General features: G+C 37.3%; 1 protein-coding gene and 1 long non-coding RNA gene across 5 annotated transcripts in view; one reads left to right on the top strand and one right to left on the bottom strand.

Moving 5' to 3' along the window:
• Positions 1–18,570, top strand: part of si:ch211-225b11.4 (thyroid adenoma-associated protein homolog) — a 53,179-nt gene extending 34,609 nt beyond the window's left edge. For 2 of the 4 annotated variants that reach the window (XM_039771855.1, XM_039771856.1), the window contains 8 exons: positions 1,402–1,606; positions 2,107–2,313; positions 4,470–4,720; positions 6,658–6,828; positions 9,715–9,975; positions 11,386–11,591; positions 14,791–15,030; positions 17,244–18,570. In XM_039771855.1, the coding sequence (XP_039627789.1) occupies positions 1,402–1,606; positions 2,107–2,313; positions 4,470–4,720; positions 6,658–6,828; positions 9,715–9,975; positions 11,386–11,591; positions 14,791–15,023 (1,534 nt within the window). In that variant the 3' untranslated portion in view covers positions 15,024–15,030; positions 17,244–18,570. Of the gene's footprint in view, positions 1–1,401; positions 1,607–2,106; positions 2,314–4,469; positions 4,721–6,657; positions 6,829–9,714; positions 9,976–11,385; positions 11,592–14,790; positions 15,031–17,243 lie in introns of those variants that run through there. The other 2 variants (XR_005635869.1, XM_039771857.1) reach the window with 2 other exon arrangements.
• The window catches only part of LOC120540797, a 39,718-nt gene that overhangs the window by 13,800 nt on the left and 4,512 nt on the right, over positions 1–21,406 (bottom strand). The window lies entirely within an intron of this gene.

The following is a 21,406-nucleotide window of genomic DNA, read 5'->3' as shown; positions in this document are numbered from 1 at the left end:
TCCTCCTCGGGATGACTGTCGGTATCTTTATCCAGCACCCTGAAAAACCTGTTTTGAAAATGAAAATCTCTCTATGTACTACCAATTCAGATCTTCTTTCTCTGCCTTCCAGGTGGAGTTGACTAGACAGGCCAACATATTATCTAGTACTTACTGCCTTTTCTGACTGAATCTCTTCTACCCCATAGTATTGCCAGAGCAGAGCTTCTCAATCACCTCTGTGATCTTAGGTTGAGTTTGTTACTTTAGCTATCAGATCTATCAGAAGCTTTTTGCACTATGTACAAGAAAGACACGCTAGCCTGGGTTAGAGGTTCCGGCAACTTTTTTTTTTCTCTTTTTTTTATTTATTTATTTTTGCTTTTGATGGTGCTGCACTTCCTCTTTTTGAGCCATCAAATATTTTGGCATAACCTTTTTATTTTGTTGTTTAAAACCGGATCTCCAAGGCATCTGCAAGCTATTCTCCATCAGAGACTTTGCTTTTCACTACTGACTAAATTATTGCCTTATCCATTAGCTTGAACCTTTAACTGAATGTCTTTCTATTCTATTGCTATGTATCACTGGGTCCCAGATTTACCACTACAACAGCAACCGAACATCTATGAAAGCATACAGTAGCAGGTACAGCTATTAAAACAGAAGATCACTTTTATTTCCAAAAAAAATAATCAAGACCACTTTAAGATCTTCTTGTGCTGCCCTGGTCTGTCTGTCTGTCTGCTGACTGGAGATCAAATGGCATCTGAGTGAGCAGAACAGGTAACACAACTAAAAAGATGACCAATGACATTAAACCGGTACTAAACATGGACAGTTGGTAAAAAGCACAGCAGTCCACTAACAATTGCCCACCATAAACAGAGTCTTGCCCTTCCAAATGTTTTTATTGTTCCTTTCATAAATGTTGAAGTTAGTAATGCACCTAGCCAGCTGCTTATGATTAGAAGATCCATAGTCACCTAGGGTTTTTCCTGTGAAGGAGAGCAGGGGCAGTGCCACAGTATGTGCAGAAATCTATGTGAGGCTGAGCTCCAGGTTATATTGGTTAGTGAACAAGAGTCTGCCCTCTGTCTCCAGTATTGAAACTTTATATTATTATACTTATATATTATATTTATATTATTATAATTAGTATTGAAACTTATAGCTTGAAGAAACTATGGGATTACACCAAACTTGGAGGGGAATTATGTATGTGTGTGTGTGTGATTGTGAGAGGAACTGTTTGTGTTGATGATAATCTGTAACTCGTAAATGAAAGTATTGCAATTGAGTGGGTGAGATGTACAGTATGTATGAACTTGAGACTGTGATATGTGCAGTATTTGATTTGCAGAGATGACTGTATTTTTAATTCATCTTTTTTCATTTCTTTGTTTTTTATAACCATTTCAGATTTGTTCCCAGTGCCATACAGAACTTTATGACTCAGTTTGAATCAAAGTTTTGGCTGGTAACTCGGAGCCAGCATTGCCCACTAAACCGTTTTGCTTACCTTGAAGTGGCAGCTTTATTGATAGAATGGTGTGGAAAAGGCTTCACTGAGCAGCTGCACTTAGAATTACAGTCAGAGCTCATAACACCTCCATGCAAGCTGCAGGTAAAATGCTGTATTTTTTTCATAATTTTCCTCTCCTCACTTTAATTGTTGTCATATTGTACAGCTGGATATAAGCAAACCTTACTTGTCTAGAATATTATGGATTTATGCAGTGAATTCTAATTTGCATGTATTCTCAGAACAGTGACAATAATACAATACCAATATACTGTCACAGCATATTTACAGTAGCTTAAGCATAACTAATCTTAGGCTTGGGTTATAAAAACCATGGTTGTGCACATGACAAGCTATAGCTCTAATCTGATTTACCTGTTCTAATCCCGATTGTACTGTAGTCTCCTCTCGGGCTCGTAATCTACTTTCTTGAGATATCAGTTTCCTCACACAGATTTTTTTTTTTTTAGTGTATTTTTTTGCGGTTTACCATTTATAAAATGATTTGTTGCTTTCAGCTGTCCTATTGTTTTCTTTGCAAAGCACCTTATGTTGCACTCCTGGGAAGGGTTCTGTATGCTGTTTTTTCGATCTCTTTCTAGGTTGGTGCTGCCATTTTTCGACAAGCTGCTACTCAGTTTCTTTGCAGTGAAGCCATCAGAACAGGGGATGTGAAAATAGCAGATTATGTTTGTCAACTGATGATTTCAAAAGATATTGATATTCGGTTATCTGTTGCTGCTTGGATAGTAAGGGAGCAAACTTGGAAAGGCACTTATCTAGGACTGGCACTTCAGGATACCTTAAAGGTGATGTTCTGTTTTAAATGTCTGCCCTTTTGAATTTATATGGCTGTTGCACTACTGGATTCTCAAGAAATAAATTAATGTTAAGCAATTATTAAATCTGTTTTTTGAATTCAAACAGGGCTCTTTTATCTTTTCTAAGGAGTACTTTTAGGACATGTTGCATTGGTTTATCACTACCTTTTAATTTAACAGAGTGACAAAATGATTCTTAAATCCCTAACCAAGGTGTTTCAGTACATTCTAGTATGTCTCCATCAATTTAATGTGTATATATGTGTGTATGTATATGTGTGTGTGTGTGTATAATATATATGCATGCGCATGTACATAAATATTTAAATTCATCTGGTGACACCAGTAGTGACCCAGTCTGCCATCTGAGACTTGAGGTCATTTTATTTTCTAATTTCTTGCTTTCTATCTTTTGTGTAGATATAACTTGATGTCTGCAAACGTCAACAATGTAAGACAATGGGGAAAATATAAGTAGACCCAAGCCCTCTCAATTTACATATTAGTGTGAATTTTTTGTTGTTGCTGCCATAATTGATGGAATTTTAAAATCTCATTGGGGAAATAATTTCTAATATTGCTGTTAAAGTGACCCCATTGGTTTTAATCTCTTCTGCCCACTCCACCTCACTAACATTGCTTATGCACTTGTTGCTAGTTGTTTGCTTAGATATAAGATCGATCCTGGTTTAGTGATCTGAGAGACCCTATGATGGAACAAATGATTGAAAATAAAGTCTTATTTGAATAAGAAAGCCTTGATGTATCTTGCAAGCACAAGGTAATTGAAAATAATATGAATTCTCATCCCATGCTGAAATTGTGGGCTGTAACACCATCCACAGAAATGGCAATTAAGATAGCTAGACCTGTTAGTTTTTATAAATAAATTTATGGTTAACAAACCATTTGACAGCAAAGTGGTCAGCACATCATATTTGACAAATGCACTCTGCTGCTTGATTTTTTTTTCAGCTGTTGAATGCCTTCTAAATTGTGGTAAGACTAATAAACAGCCTTTTAAAGCAGATTTGGCTGCATTTAAGTCATAAGTAGTAGGAAGGGGATTTTTTGCTGCTTTTTGATTATTGAAATTATTTCTTTCAAAAAAAAAAATGTTGAACATGTTTGCCAAATTTTCACTTTTGCTGAATTGATTTTCACGTTTGAAACAAACTAATTTTGTGTCCACAAAATTCATTTCCAGAGGCAAATGTTTAGGCAATCTCATTATACCTTCTCTGGCTGAAATAATCTATTTCATTAAGAAGCACATGTAGCAGTATGCCGGTCATTTGCAGGTCACCCAAGCAGAAAAAAAATGTGCTCCTGTACAGTCTGGTAATAGAAACTGATAAGTAATGTTTCAGTATCACTAAGCATTTAGCGAGCACAAAACAATCATCACAGGCTTCACACTTATTTTTGGTTTCACTGTGGCTTGTCCATTGAGGTTGCCGGTCTCCAGAGACGCACATGCCCTTTTCCAGTTGCCTAAATCTTTGGCAATGTCCATACTTTATCTTTTATAAACCCCATCATTTTTACTACAGTATTAAACTGCATTGGGCTGCAGTCTAGCTTAGTGAAAAGCATTTACACAAGCAATGTTCATTATAGGCTAATAAACTAATCAGAAAAAGGAATAAAAAAACTAAAGAAAAGGGGGAAAACAAATGTGATCTGACATTTACTGTTGGTTAAGGATTTACACTGCACATCTTTAGTTATTTTTACTTTTTTTTTAATGGTATATTGCTTGAGCTATTTGACTTTGTATCCATTAAAGTCTTCATTGTGTAAATGATTTTTCTGCCATTATAACTTGTATAAGTATGTCTGCTATCCCTCTTACCGTCTTTACTTTAGTCTGCACTTTCTTTTCTTGACCCAATGTAAGAAAAGAGAATCCAAGTCCGTCAATTGTGTGATACTAAGCCGATTCCTAAAGCTGGAAAATACATTTTTACTGTTTACATTTATTTGGCCAAAGCCTTCCAATGTGATTATAAGTAAACTTGAACGTTATAATTTTTGGAGTTCTTATGAAGCTTTATTTGTGTACAGTGTATGTTATTTTGTGAGAAATTGCTTTAGCTCAAACATGAAAACCATGATATTAAGATACAACTTGCTGTGTTTAGAAATTCCTAAAGAATGCAGTGGTGATACAGAAAGATGTCGCATTTCTGAAAGCATATTTGGAGGCATTTGTGACTGTGGTTGGTGAAATGGAGGATGTTGGTGTGATCAATGACTCTTCTGTCCACAAGTCCACTTATCATGAACTTTCTGACTGTGCTGAAACGTTGATTTCAATGCTAGAGAGCAGACTGGCTGGCCCGGATCTCCTTGCACATGCATTATGTGCTTCCAGCTTACTGCTTCTAAGACGGTAAGTTTTGAACTGCAATGTCCCGATGTCATCGTGGATTTAACTTCATTCTGGCATTAACTGATTAAGTTGTCAATTAAAGAGACACGGTATTCTCATTGTATTTTTAAAATATACATAACTAGAGCACACTTCTTGTCAGTTCTGGTCAGTTTTAGTTTTAAATTGGAACTTGGGCAATAGCTGCCAGAGGAGGAAATGTTTACTCTATATTTTTCTATTCGGGTTATTTTTGTTATGTAGTCTTTCCACATGAAAGGAGGCTTTTGCAAATGTAAAAGAATATAACCGTATGATACTAGTATATGTGCAAGCTTTATGTATTTGAAAATTGCATAATAGTAAGAGAGAGATGCACAGTTAGATCACTGAAATATTTATAAAAATACTGAAACATAATTATGTTTCACCAATGATCACCATTTTGCAAGGCACTATATATCATCCAGAATTACTTGAAACAAAGAAAAAAATTAACTATGTGAAAAAATACTTTGACTTTGTACTCCTTAGAAATATTCCAGCTCATGGGTTGTACAAATTTTAGAAGAAAATTGTAATATAAGATTACATAGTCATGCAGTATTTCCTTATATAAAAATGTGCACATATGAAATAATAGTCCCACAAGTTCAGTTAGTAGAAATTATGGTTGAGTGATTGAAAAAGCATTGATTCCCGGGGAAGAAGTGCTCTTTTAAAGCAGCCTGCTGAATACCTTTACCCAACTTTCTGGTGTACTGGCCTCAACCTCATATTTCCGAGGTCATGCAAAACTATTAACCTTCCTTCAAGAAAGATGTGTAGTAAATGACATACTAGGGATTATCTATCACAGTAGTTCCCAACCTTTTTGTTGGCCATGCCCCACCTAGGCCTCTCTAAAATCATGATGTACCCCACTGTAACACATGCCTTATTCTTATTATTACCTGTTCAAAAAGTGAACTCCTACTCACATGGAGAAGCCCATAATGTCATTAATTTGGTCTAAACAAGCTTCCAAAGAACATGGAAACAAAAGAGGGAAAGGATATATTGACAAAAAAATCACTAAGAAATTGTTAAAAAAAATATATATATATAATATGAAGTAATACGAACAGTTTTAAAAACATAAGAGATGCGATATTTATAAATCTTTATAAAATAACTTTAATGACAGCTTTTTCTGTAATATTTTAATAATTTTGTTATATTGCAAAATTTTATAATCATTGTTACAATTCATATTGTTTTAATGGTAAAAACGATTTCTAAGTAGAAAAACCCAAGCCGATTATAAAATCATAAATTAAAGGGTTCTTCACCATCTCATCTATGTTTATATAAATGTCTCTGTAAATAATAAAAATAAAAAGTATTTATTTTTTTCTATCATTTTTAACAGTGATTTTTTTTTTTTCATTTTATAAATTGTTTAACCTACCTAAATTCTCCAATTGCCTCCCTAAAAAATAAAATTTTCAATCACTGATCTATCACAAGTAATAAAGAGGGATGTTTTAAAAGTTTTGCTCTTTCTTAACTTTAAAATAACCTAATGTCTCTACCCACACAGTGCCCTTGGTAAGAGTGTTTAGAAAAGGAAACAGCAGTCCAGGCCTTTATCCACAGAGTGATTAAACCAGTGTCTTGACCCAATTTCACACTCTAGCCTGGTGTCTGTTTTGCCGAATTTACAGTTCTGCCATTGGATTTTCTTTTACAACCCAAAGGCTTGCATATTATGTGAACTGAACAGGCACAAGATGTGGATTAATAGAATAAAAAGAATTTCTTTGGTCAAAATTTGTCTTGGGTTTCATACTTTGTGCGTAGCGGATTACAGGCAAATAATCCTTTAACTGTATATGTGACTGTGACCCAGTAAATCTATTTTTCCTCTTATCCTCTGCCTTTTTCCTGATCTTTCTTTCATTTCCATTCGTTCTCAGTGTTGATGACTGCCTGCTGGAACGCTGGTGTTCAGTGTTGGAGGAGCATGCCCTTCCTCATTCCTTTGAGATCCTGAGACTTTCAGCTGCAAAGTCACTACACTTTGTTGGTGTCTCCTTATTGCATCACAGCTCAACCATTTGTGTGTCCCATGCTACACTAGCTTTGAGGTAACATTCATGAATTAAACCATTTTTTCCAGTCTATAATGCAGCTTACTGTGCTATCTAAAATTGGAGATAGTTTTATAATCTTGTTGCTACATGATTATAAAGGAAGACTGGATAATTCTCAAATAGAAGTCTTGCTGCTAAATGCATCCATCTTTAAGCTAAATCACTGGAACAGCATCTTCCTTTTGGATGCTATATAGTTCACTGGAACTGAAAGTAACAGATTCCAGTTTTACCATTCTATTTTAAAAACTTAAATCAATCAATTATTCTCCTTATTCTGATTCCTTTATGAAAAAAATATTAGTTTACTGTGTAGCATTCAGTAAGCCACTATCTGATCTATGGCTGTGTATTGAATGAGAGGTACTACTTACATTGAAGATCATTTAAATTGGTTGTTCATTTTGCTATAAACATGATGTTCAATTATTTTTTTTTTATAATTCCAGTGTTAAAAATCCTTGCAGTGTTATTTAATCCTTGCGTAAGCAGTTAGAAATCCATTTTAGATAATCGTGTTTTCTGTCAGCATTGCCATGGAAGCAGAGTTGATTGTGTAATTGCATTGTGGTGCCTTCTTTCTCAATGTGTGGCAGACAGGGCTTGGAAAGCGGTGAGTAATGCTTTTGTTCTGTGGGATGCTCAGATATTATTGATTAGCTTGGGGCCAACACAAGAATCCCCACCCCCAGTAGGAGACTTAATGTTGTCCTCATTTACAAATTGATCATGTTTTTGGCCTTGTAATTTAATCTGCAGGCTTTGATATTTAGCTTGTTCTGCGTCCTGTCAGTTTTATATTTGAATTCTTTTTCACAGCCTATGATATTAAGGCATAAACCTCCGTAGTTTAGCAGTTACTAGATTTACTAGATAACAGGCTGTTAATGCAACGTTAGTTATAAAAAAAAACAACAAAAAAAAAAAAAAAACAAATCTGAGTACCATGACACTAAAATGCAAATACTGTATGCTTGTAATTGTAAAATCTAATTTCTGCATAGTGTAAAATATAAACAGAAAAAAAATGTGTTGTGATATTAAATTGAGAGTTAGGAGGATTGTGGCTTCAAAACCGCCATCATCACACCTTTGCAGAAGAAGTTCTCTGCCTCTAGCACTCACACTGGTTATCATGAAGTGCTTGAAGAAGCTAGTCTTAGGCCACCTGAAAGCCACATTTCACATGGTTCTCTCTAGTGTGTCTGTTGCCCAAATCGTTTCACTCTGGATGCCATATTTTATCTGGGCCAGTCCCCTCTTGACAGAGACAATTATGCTTAATGCTGTTCATAGACTTCAGTACAGCACTTCACACCATCATCCCTCAGAAGCTTATAGGGAAGTTTAGTGTGCTAGGCTACAACACTGAATTCTTGACTTCCTGACACGGTGACCCTCGGAGAATCTGTGTCAGTAATACCATCGCACTGAGTACTTGCGCCCTCAAGGGCTGTGTCCTCAGCCCTCTTCTGCTTACTCTGCTGACTCTTGGCTGTACAGCTGCATACAACTAACACCATTTTTAACTTTGCTGTCAGCAATGGGGGTGAATCGGCTTAAAGAGTGGAGATACCAAGATTGCCGTTCTGGTCCAAGTGCAACAATCTGTCGCAACGTGGACATAATGAAATAGATGATTGTCAGCTTCAGAAAGACCCCTGCTGTCCACACCCCACTGTACATCGAGGCCGCTGTGGTGGAAGTTGTCAAGTGCACCAAATTCCTTGGTGTACACCTGGCAGCATCTCCATCTCCTTCAGAGACAAAGGAAAGCAAGCCTTCCTCCATCCATTCTCATTGGGTTCTACAAGAGAATTATGACCAGTTTTTGGGAACTGTAAATTCTCACACCCCATGGTCTTAATCTTTCTAGTCATGGTTGCAAGTTTAAAACTCTAATCATTGATGGGTTTCTGTATTTCTATTTAACCTTACACACTATTTTCATTTTATGCTTTAGCAGCTTTTATATTTTCTTAACTTGTGATAGTTGTGAATAGTGATTGATATGAAATGTAATATTTTATGATTTTGCTGTTTCAGAGAAATACCATTAGAACAAACCTCGTGGCCTCATCTAGTGCAAACTGTAATGTGTGGATGAAGCAGGTCGGGTTAGCTGCCTTAGCTGTGGCTGCATTATCTGTTACCACAACAATGAGGGTTGTCTTTTTCTCCATATCCACTTGCTCAGGCTTATTTCTATCTCATTTGCTATGCTGACAGCACTGTGGTCTTTTGAGCATGAAGTTTTCATGAAGGCTATAGACATTCTGCAAAAAAAAAAAAAAAAAAAAAAAAAACTGCTTGGCAGAAAGTATCCAATGGTAGCCATGTGCTCCCCTTTTGCAGTTTGACCTCCATGGCCTAGTCATTCTAGCCCCCTAGTTATCCATCTGTAATTGTCTCTCTCTCTCTCATCACCTAATTAGCTAAGATGTGGCGAGTGTACAGGTACAAAAATCACTGCTGTTGCGTCATCCAGGTGGATGCAACATGTTAGTGATGGTTAATGTGGCTCCCTACCCGCTGAAGCACTTTAAGGAGTGAGAAAAATGCTACATAAATGTACAGAAAGAATTAAACTGTGCCTAACTGATCAATTAAGGATGCTGTGGACTGTGCAACCTGTGCCATTACTCTTTTTACTGTTACACAGCTGTAAATATCATGTTTTATATCCTCTTTTTTGAGTTTTTAAAACCAGAATATAAAACTATATTTTACCACTTGTACCACATTATCATGTTTTTGGCTTTTTGATATCTTTAGCAGTGGCTTTTTGTTCTCCAGCCAAGGCCCTTATTCATCAGGGCATACTAATACTTCTTTTAATGCTCCAATATGATGCATATTTTTGTTTCTAATTTGGAAAAGGTTAATAAATGCCAGTATTCTCCTGTTACAAGATGAAGATGCACGTGTTAGAGCAGAAGCTGCAGAGTTTGTCTCCAGTTTGACCTGGAAGAGGTGGAACCTCTGCCACTGTCTTCCTTTTCAGGCCAACAAAGCTCTGCTGTACCTCTTGGATTACCTTCTTGATGAATTTTGGGAAAACCGAGGGACATTAGACTTGCTGTTATCGCACCTTCCCCAAGTTGACCTGAAGTGTATATTTCAAGAATTGGAGGGGCCTGAGTGAGTATATTGATATATCACACTCAACAATAATAGTTTTTTTTTTCTTTATCGTAATTTAAAATACAGGGCTAACAATGTACCAACTATGAATTGCAGAAACAGTGTTACTTTTTAGCGGTTAATGATTACAGTAATAAAGGCTTGAATGGGGTTCATTTTATAAGTTGGCACATTGTGTGTATTCTGTCCACTTAGTATGTATAGGATTTTTAGATGCTACTGAAAGTTTGTGTTAAATAAATACTTGGTGATAAAAGCCTAGTGTTGGACGTTTTTTTCATTGATTTTAATTTGAAGCAAATAACATTACATACAATCAAGTCAAGCTTACCAAATAAATTTAAACCCCATCAAAGAGAAAGAGGGCCAACAACCACAGCAAATCTTTAAAAGTAGCAAGGAAAGTAGAGTATCCTCTTTTCTGATATAGAAGCTTATTCTAAAATGTTTTTGATTAGATCCTGTCATATTTTGAAGTTTTGAACAGATTCTCTAAGTGAAAATTAGATTTTTTTCAAATAGTATTAGACATTGTTTATCCACTGACTTAAGAGGGGGTGGAATTCTTCCAGTTGAGCAAGATAAAAAGAATTAGTTAGTTGGTCCTCCTCCACTTTAAGTCCATCTGGGGGTACACCAAACACAGCTGTTAGTGGATTAGGAGGGATTGTGACACCGTGGCTGTCTGATGGGCATTAGAAGATTTTTATTCAAACTGATCTTAATTTGGTGCAGGTCCAAAACGTGGCCCAGTGAGGCTGTAGCTAGATTCTGACGTTCACAGTTTGAATCTTGCCTTGGACAATTTTAAACAAGATGATGGGCCACTGACTCTTTAGTCAACAGATTACTTCACACTTCACTCGAGAAGGCTGCGGCTCTGCAATCCTGTCTGGTTTACATAATACATGTAGTGGCAATCTTAGAAGGAAAAAAATATTTGAGGTTCTTAGTGATGTCCCTTCCTTGAGGACCTTATATTCTGAATTCAACTTCTTATACTGTAACATTGAACTCTGTTCTCTATATGCTATACAGGCTGAGAGATTTCACATTGGTGTTTGTCATTTGAGATCTCTGTTCAGTTGCTACAAATCATGTATTATAGACACGCCTAGAGATTTGAATTGCATCAGTCCAGTCGGCCCAAATCTGTGTGGGATTGGTTTTTGCTGAACCACAAGCGCCTTGTTACTTAAACCTGTAGCTTCATTATGAACAAACTCTACTTGGTGTTTTATGTCAAAAGACTAAACTAAACCCATCTTTTCCCTAATGAGAACGATTGACCAGCTGGGGTATCTGTTTGATTGTTGCCTCTATGCAATGAGTACAGCAGAACTTTGATCTCCCAATTGTTTACAGAAGTGCCATGGTTTGTAATCATCCTCCCAATATCGCCAACAGATCAATCACCCTTTATGAACAGGATGAAGCCAATGTGTTTGCAGAACCTGCTGTTATTTCTAAGCTGCTCCTACCTTACATTTGCCGACTTTCTGAGAAAATGGCTACTACGTCACCGCTACGAGAGTATCTGAAGGACTGGGTGACCACCAACAAAGTAGTCATCTTGAATGACATGGAGTACACCAGGCACTGGTTCACCCAAGGTAAAGGCACATCTCCATTTCATCACTGGCATATCTTCATGCACACCTGCTATTAATCATACATTTCCAGGAAATACAAGTGCTATGGATTTAGTTACTTTATTTTTACTGAAATAACCTTGGCAGAATAAGTAGAGCTTCCCCCATTCTAAGAACATGAGGAAATCTAAATTGACAGCAGTTAGGCTATTTTTGGAGGCATCTTAAATTGCAATTAAAGCACAAACAAAGCATCTGCCAATTATACTACATATTCAAAGTTTTGTGAATGCAGTGGTGTTACAGTATCAGTGTGAAGTAGAACTGACTGAGTCTGCTACTCTGTCTAGTTTGTTTCACTATGCTTATTCAGGTCTTGATTTGGCAAGCAGGTGCAGCATACTTATTATGTGTAGGATCTGCTTGATTATGACTTCATGTCCATCCCTTTTGTAACCTGCTTGACAAGTTTTAGGCCCAAGGATAAGGTGCCATATTTCATGAGTCTGATGCATCTACAAATGAATTTGGAAGCAGCAGGGGAGATGTGACACATTACTCCTTGAGCAAACACAAATCAACAAAAACTGCCCTTGCCTTGATATCCTAATTACCCATATAAAGCATTTCTTTCAACAATGTGAATGTGACTCTTGGGGGGAAAAAAAATGTATGTTTTTATATAGGCTACATGTGAAAACTGTATATGTGCATTCAAGTGTATATAATTATCAGTGTGGCATAGTGGTTAAGGCTTTAAATGTTAAACCCTGAGGGTGTGGATTCAAATCCCACTACTGACACTGCGTGACCCATAAGCAGTTCACTTCACCTGCTTGTGTTCCAATTTAAAAAGTAAAAGGAAATATAACCAGTTGTACAGTAGTGGCTAAATGTATTGTCAGTGACACAAATGTTTTGCAAAATATGCAGGTTCAGATTTTGTGATGGAAATTCAGTATTTTTTTTATTATTGTTCAAAGTGATCAGATGCATATTAATTTGTTGCAAAGAGCTTTATTAGCATAAAAAGTTAACTTTATCACAAAATCCCATTTTTGCTTATTTTGGCCCTGGCAAAAAAGTTATCACAAAATCCCATTTTTGCTTATTTTGGCCCTGGCAAAAAAATTATCAGCTAAGAGTGTCCAGCAAGCACCGGGACCGTCTCCTCCTGAGGAGTCTGCTACAGAATCGTGTTGCCACCCATGCTTGCTCAGTTCTGGCAGCAGGTAGGTGTGAGTGAGGCAAAGACTTTTGGACAGTGAGTGACCTTGTGTCAAGAAAGGCAGCAACATCAGGGACAGACTGAAATTATGCAGGAAGTACAAGGATTGCACAGCAGAAGACTGGTGCAAAGTTTTCTCGGATGAATCCTCGTTATGATGGTTTGGAACATCTAGAAGATCGATTGTTCAGAGAAGGAAAAGGTGAATGCTACAATGAGTCCAATGTTGTGCCAACAGTGAAGCATCTCGACTATCCATGTGTGGGGTTACTTCACATCCAAGGGAGTGGGCCCACTCACAATTCTGCCCAAGAACACTGTCATAAATAAAGAATGGTATCAAAACGTCCAAGCATCTTCTTCCAACAACCCAGGCACAATTGGGGGGTGATCTGTGTATTTTCCAGCATGATGGAGCACAATGTCACAAGGCTAAAGTGATAGTGAAGTGGCTTGGAGATCTTTGCATTTAAAGTTTGGACCTGTGGCCAGGAAACTCCCCAGATCTTAATCCCATTGAGAACTTGTGGTCAATTCTCAAAAAGTGGGTGGACAAGCAGAAGCCCACAAATTGTGATCAACTCCAACTCCAAGCACTGAAATGGCAAGAATGGATCACTATCAGTCAGAATTTCACCCAGAAGCTGATATCCAGCATGCCGGAGCGAATTGCAATAAAAGCCTTTGAAACTTATGAAATAATTATTCTTCCTTATACCCTAGAAACATGTTTAAAAAAAATAATAATAAATGTGAATGTGCTAAAGCAGCAAAGTTTGCAGAACACAACATTTGTGTCACTGCCAAGCCTTTTGGCCACTACTGTATCTCAAGGTTTTTTTTTTTGTTTGTTTTTTTTTTTGCACAAATATTCCATTGCCTTATGCCACAATAAATGCCACAATTTCCTCCTCCTCTTGTGCTAACCTCTATACAATCTAAACTCCTGTCAGGACTATAAAAGTCCATAACATCTTTATTCCTGGTGTAAGAAGTAACATTTTCAGTTTTGTGACTTATTCTGACATGCAGCCTTCTGACAGCTACATTTGTCACCCAAGTAAACACACTAATACTTGATGTTTTGTACAGTATGTGTATTTTTTTTTAACTTGTATTGCTTTAAGGCAGACACTTAAACTTTAAGATAAAGTTACTAAATGGTAAAATGAGACTGCCTGAGGATGTGTGAGCATACAGTGGCGGTAAAATGTATTCATCCATATCTCCTTAGCTGGAACAATTTTCTGGATTTTGCAGCAAAATCAGATAGATCTTTTTAATGGACCATAATCACATGTATCAAAAAAGAAAAATAGATAAAAATAAATCCAGTTTTAAAACAATTACTCCATTTAGCTCTTAGACATTTTAATGTGTGCTTTACGTTTTTGAAATTTCCCATAATACTGTGTTGGACCATCATCTTTATTACATTTTTTTTGTACCAAAAAAGTTTATAATTTTCAATTAGAACACAAATGTTGGTAACAGTGGGGCCACTTTGTGTGTGAGTATTTTTAATATAATGAGTAGAAATGGGCTTGTCTTATGAGGTTGGATAATTGTGCCCATTCGTGTCTAAAAGGTTGCCTGCACTCCAAGGCAATATAAACTGTAAATGTTTTTTGACCCACACCCCAAATGCCAATGTGTTACAAATATTAGAAAATTACGTTTTTGAGTGAATGCACATAATCTGATCTTTCCAGATGCTCTAGAGGACTATTAGTTAGTCTTTTCAGGTGGCACTGGCTGCTTATCTGTAGTGGGTGCCTTTTTTAGTCTAGGGTCTGTGTCTCTGTCAGTGTTAATTCATATAACTGCTATTCTTGGAGGGGCTGTTTATCAACTGTATGATCATTACAATGAAGATACACACACAAGCTCCACACATCCATTCCCATTTTCAGCTTCATTCTGTTTAAACTACACATCTTTTAAATGTATGTTAAATATAGTTAATGGTTGACCCTTCATCTTGTATTGCAGAGTGTGTGGCACCTTCATACCAGCTAAGAGCTCTGTGTTGTCCACGCATGAGAACTGCCCTAAATGCTCTTCTTGTGAAATCCACTGTTGTGCTCCACAGTGAGCGTGTGCTGCAGGAAGACCAGGGTGTCGAGCTTGGTGAGGCACACACTATTCTGAAGCTGCAGCAGGAAATGGAAGAAACGCAAAGAGTACTTGCTCAAAAAGGCATTATGCTTCTATATCAGATGTAACCAACAGGTCTGTCTTTACATTGTAGAGTTTTAAAAAAGACTTGGAGAAACCAAAGTTGCTTCTGGATTTATTAACTTTTATTTCTATACTTAAGATTTCAAGCATAATCACTGTAGTGGTGTGTTCTTTTTATGATGTAAAAATGACAGATGTGTCTGTTTTAATCAAATACTGATAGCTCATTTTAACAAGTTTCTATTTTAAACAGTTCATAAGTGTAACATCTTACTGCACTTAGACTTGGTAGAGCAAAATTTGTAAGGTAAAACAAGCTGGAGATGAACCTGAACACATACTGTGGCCTATCTGTCGATTATAGAAAAAGCTGCGATAAGGTGGACTGTGCAAATATTGATTCACAGATGCAAGACTGAAATTGAGCCTGCATTAAACTTGTGTAATTGCTGATAGGAGGTTCAATGTCTAATTTTTTTTTTTTTGTTGCAGTGAACAAAGAGCTATTCTTTTGTTTAGTATCACTTTTTAAATGCTTGTCATTATGATAAGTAAAACTGAAATGTATTTTAAATTAAATGTTTTAGCTTGAATGGTAAAATTAGGAAAATGTTCTTCGAAAAACAAGCTGTGCTACTAAGTGGAGTCACCCCAACAATTTTCTATCTGTAGTTACTGTAAACTTCAGACAATGCTGCTTTCTATGTGCAATTTTACAATATTAATATTATCACACCCAGAAGGATCTTGTATAGTTGCCCTTTGGATGAGAAGTACAATCAAATTTCTGACACTGTGTAGCCATAAGAGATCCCTGGTCCTAGTCAATCTCTCACCCCTTCACCACCTAACAGCTAATGTTTGGTGAGTGTAATGTCACAAAATGGCTGCCATCACTTTATTTAGGTGGATGCCACACATTAGAGGTGGTTGAAGTGGCTCCCCACACTCTATGTAAATGCTTTTAGTGGGGAAAGTGCTATATAAATGTAAAGATTTAGTATTATAATTATTATCCATTTAGAAATTCTAGATTTGAAAAGAGCACCTTAACAGAGTAGAGCACTGAAAGATGCCAGCCTTGAATAGCCTATGAATTGTTGTTTTTGTGATATTTGTCACCTGACTGGAATTTAAATGCATGTGTGGGGAGATTCACTTATAAACATTGTTGACCCTGGCAATATAAAATAATGTGAGCTTGTTTTGCAACTCCGAGGGAGAAATAAGCCTATGAAATAGTGCTACTGAGGAGGGTCTTTTAAAGAAGGTTGTCCTTTTTTTTTTTTTTTTTTAAATGCGAGTACATAGGACATCAATATCTGCAGCTTACTTCTTGCTAAGCACATCAGCTTCACTAGATAATAATTCTCTCTGTTCCCTACATAAATCATTTACTTACTTTAAGTTGACAGATTGTCTCAAGACATACCTGTCTATTCAGTATGTGCTTGCTTCCTTTGGTCTTTTATTTCCTGTTTTTCATTGGTGTCCAATCAGATATTTTTGTAAACACTTTTGTCTTTTAGTTGTTCGTGATAACCATGATTGTGGACTTTTTGAAGATGTACAGTATGTTTCTGGCTCTTGTGGATGTAATTAATTTTGAGTGGAAACTAACAAAAAACAAATTATTTCTGTTATTTCTGTCCTGTAGAATTTTTTATTTAGTTTTGATGTAAAGTATGGCAATCACATTTTTACTTTTGATTTTTTTTTTTTTTTATCTGATATACTATGTCATTATTGTTTGCATTAAACCTAAATTAAAATTTATACTGGGCCTAGTAAGCAAAGTGTGTACATCAAGAGTTTCTGCAGTATGTAATTTGTAAAGTCATTGGGGTAAAGGTCAGTGTGCTTTGTCCTTTCAGAAGGAACAGTCTTTGGATAAGCAGTCGGGTGTGAAGCTGTACGCGCTTTCTGTACCGCATGTGTGGTGTAGGCTAGGAGTCGGCTTCTTGTCGATCAAATAGCAAGCCTCGCTGCTCTAATGGCTTTTAGCAGCACTCAGATGCTACTTTAGAGAGTCATTTGTTTCTGTCCATCAGCATGTTTACAGTGCCATTACCGAGCATAGAAATAACCTAGTGGTTCTAATGGAAGTACAAACACAGCTTAGAAATTGAGGCACAAATGGCATGCAAGATGATTATCTCCATGTCTAATTGTGCATAAGTGAATTTGAGAGAAGGGCTGCAATTAAACTTCATAATAATTAACTACAAGGTGTTTTTTTTTTTTTGTTTTTTTTTTAAAAACAGGCTTCCCATCTGTTTTACAAACACATATATGAAGAAAATCACTGGACCAAACGATTTCCGCCATCCTTTAAGCAATAGCATCTTCAGCACTTTGTGACCTGTCCCACTGTTCTAACCTGCTTGAGTTCCTCTTGTGGAATTTCAAAATGACCATCCATGCTTGTGGTTTGCAACATTGTCACTGTTTCAAGGAGTTGGCAGCACATCAGAATGGGGATCTACAGTCGCAGTTCCTGGAATTCAACTTCCTGCAAAGTCTCGGCATATACACACTGATATGCTTGCTCCTCCATGCCATGGACATTTGCTCTACTGCTACTGTCTTTTCTGACTATTCCATGACACTAATCAACAAAGTGTGTGTGGCTACACTTATCTAAAGTCTTGGACTCCTGGGTAATCCTGTTCTGACACTAAAGCACGAACCTGGTGTTCTACTGGCTTGAGTCTGCCATGTAACAAGATGGCTGTAAAGAAACAGAAACCAAAACTTTTAAATACGTGAACAGGGCTCAGGCCGGGTGTGATCAGGAAAACCCTTCCTGCCAACTTCATTCCACAGTGTTCTGCTGATTTGTGCTCTCCACATGGGAAGAAGATAGAACATATTCAGATTTAGGAGGTTATTCAAAAATAAATGAAAAAGATGTACTTAAGTGTCGGCATGCTGTTACCAGAGCCTAGGACTCTGCATCATCATTGGGGCAACTAATATATTCTTTAGAGATGACTTGGATTGTGTGGACTTCAGTTTCATAGCCAGTTTGTAGCCACTTGCCAGGAAAGGCAAAAATCACTTTCTAGAAATTACACTGTTGGATTTTTGAAAAACAGTTTCTTAAGAAAAGCTGAAATCGTGGTGATTTCTGTGTCTAGCTGCATAAAAGTAAATTGGGATTGGGGGGACTCCTCATGTTCAAGTGACCACCAATGAGTAGCAAAGATGTTACTTCAGCTCTCACCAGCCTTAATGTTCCAGCCCAGAAAAGTGTAGAAACGTAAAAACAACTGTGCTAACACTTTGTGCTGCTCTGCTAAATAAATAAACACATATTTAACATATCCTATGTTCCAGTAATGGCCAATTGTCATGTCCTGCTTTGCACCCAATGCTGTCCTACATTTCTACGTTCAAATATTTTGTATGTTGGAGCTTCACTACACCATTTTCACTGAAAGTTTTTCTGTCACGGTCACGTGTTTACTGAAAGCCAGCATCTGCCCTCTTCTAAATTAGATGTTGACCCCTTGCCCTGTCCCGTTTATGCACAAAGAAGAAAAAGGCTGACAGCTGTTGATCCCCGCCAGGCAGGATGTTTGCTGATCAAACCCCACATTTTCTCCTCTCAATCACCCCCACCCGCTTGCTATGGCTCACGTATCAACTCCCACTGCCTCTTGCTTGTTTAATGTGACACTAAAACAAAGAGGTTTGCATTTTAGAAGTGCCAGTTATTTAAGAGGCTCGGGAAACACTGTTGTGTGTCCTTCAAGGCCCACTGCAAAAGGGTGAAAGGGATGACTTGGGTGATCCATCAAATGTGTTCAGAACCTCCGAGTGACTTGAACAAATGAGGCTGCACAACACTGTAAGGCTTTAATATAAGCATGATGACGACAGGGACATGGTCACACTTGGAAAAACATTCACGTGGTCCAGAGCTCGGCAAGCAATGGTCCCTCTGGACTAAGCAAAATTTAGCACTGCAGATAATGGCTCTGGCCAAAATGCGTGAAGAACAAAGCCATTACACTAGTGGCAGCAGACACATGGAGGGGAAAGGGAGCAGTGCACAATCTGCTTATGGGATGTTTTTTCCTATGAATTTTATAATTGTGGTATCACAATGGTTTTGTGAACATATATTTGTACTGGCATTTGCCCATGGGCAATGGATTGGCATCCCATCTAGATATTGCTCCTCTTCCTGATTCCTGGTCTTAGCATTGAACTAAACTCAATTAGAAAACTGCATTGGCTATTTAAATTTGCACTATGTCTTGTTGTTAAGACTAAGTTTAAGTTTAAACCTCTGTATGTATTTTCAGCTTTTTACCTCTTCTGAATTCTTATTTTCATGTACAGGCTCATGTAGAGCTGGACCCTATAATGGAAAAACTTAAAATCCTGTGCTGAGTTTGCACATCCTTGGCTTGGGATTGGTGTCGGACATATTCCCCATGGAATGTTGTGCTGAGAACAGGGTGTTTTAACCCTACTGTTTATTTCTGGTACTGAACTGCTGGTATTGTACAGTTTATTAATATATGCATTTTATTTATAGGGCAGTTTACATTAGTAGTAAATCTCAAAGTGCTACATAAAAAAAGTTTAAACAAAGGCAAAGCAAGATAAAAACAGAGAGAAGATGACAATAATTAGTAGCATTCTTGTTAATAAGCTTCCCTACATAGAAAAGTCTTTAGCTGTTTTTTTTTTTTAAAACAGCCCACGATCTGCTGTGTCCATATGCTCTCTGGTAGGGTATTCCAGAGCCGTGGAGCAGTGGCTGCAAAGGCTCGGTCACGCACTGTACGAGTTTAGTAACGGGGGACGAAGGTGGTAGGTATTTGCAAAACGGAGGTTTCTTGTAGTGGATATTGTGGAGCATTTCCATGGATACACTGGTGAGTAAACAAACAGAGTTGTATTCAATATGGAGACGAATAGGGAGCCAATGAAGTGACTGAAGGATTGGTGAAATGTGTTCATTTATTTTTATATATAAAAAAATATTTTCCTGTACTTTTTCAGTACTGGTATACCATGCAATCCTACTTGTGACACAGGAGTAAACCAGTAAGAATCTTTGCAGGCATGGAGAGGAGGTGCAAACAGGAAACATGATCTGTGAGGCTTTCTCTATAAATTGCGCCTGGTTGGAGGTGGTGTGTTAACCTTGAATGCCCTGTAATTCCGGTATTTCTTCTTGGGATATGAACTGTCAAATATATGTCATATCCAGAGGTGCTTGTGTCATCTAATGTTAGTCACTATTGACCTGGGCTCAGAGCCAGTCTGTATCAGACCTTTCACTTGTATTGGTCATTATTATATTATTATTACTTTGACTTTCTTTTTGTTTGTTCACAGAATTCTTTTATCCAAAGCAACGTGCAAATCCTGTTTCAGCTTTTTTTTCTTATTTTCACAGTTGAAGCACTGGCACGTTCAAGGAGTCAGTAGTGCCAAGCCTCATGGTTTAGTGTCAGTAGTGGAACTCTGCCTAATAGTGTTAATATTCTCATGGCTAGGCTAGAGAAAAACCATAGCCTGTCATGGTAGGAGGCATCCATGTATAGTGCTTGTCCAGCTCAGTCTCTCTCTCTCTCATGCTGATTCAAAATAAAGTTAAAGCTTTCAAAAATGATTTACTCACAGAGTATACTATGACCATGAAGTGTAAACCACTCTGTAAAGAAACTCAGTTTTCCTAATCTTACAAAACAACGTCAGTATGCACCCCTCATGTCACACCACAGTCCTGTATTCTAATTTATGCCAGACCTTTTGTAGGATATCCCCAGCAATGATTCACACAGCAGCTATGATGCTTTCTTTAATTTCTTTAAGTGCCAAAATCTCAAAACAATGGTGGGTCACTCTACAAGCTGATGCATATTACTTTATAAGAGACTTTGTTACTGAGTACGACATTATTGAAAGTGTTGTGTTATTTCTGTATCACTTAAGACCTGCCGATTTTGTGATAAAATGTGAGGTGTGGGGGATGGCCATTGGATTGGATTGGGATTGGTGGATTTGTAATTTTTTTTATTTTCCAGCTCCATCATAACAGACTGAATATGGACAAAGCTCTTCCAACACCAAATGGGAAAGGCTTAAAAGGGACACAAATTAAAATCTCTGGCCTACACTTTCCATTTTTGGCAACTTCAACTCTCCATGACAGCTTCTCTAAAGCACTGGAGGAGTGCAGCTGACACAAGGTAAACATGCGTGAGAGTTGCATGCCGAAAGCTTCCCGCTCAGGCAGTGTTAGTTGAGCATTAGTTACTTCAGAACAATGTGTTCAGCTGGTTGTGTACAGTGTGTGTGATTGTCGAACAAGATATCACACTTTTTTTTTTTAAATCTCCTTCTCTGTTTTTCTCAGTATTCAGATGAAGACTTTGAACTTTTCTCTACCATATCTGTTTGA

Source organism: Polypterus senegalus, chromosome 12 (genome assembly GCF_016835505.1).
Source record: "Polypterus senegalus isolate Bchr_013 chromosome 12, ASM1683550v1, whole genome shotgun sequence".
Lineage (NCBI taxonomy): Eukaryota > Metazoa > Chordata > Cladistia > Polypteriformes > Polypteridae > Polypterus > Polypterus senegalus.
Note: the sequence above shows the minus strand (reverse complement) of the source record. Positions and strands in the feature narration are given on the sequence as shown.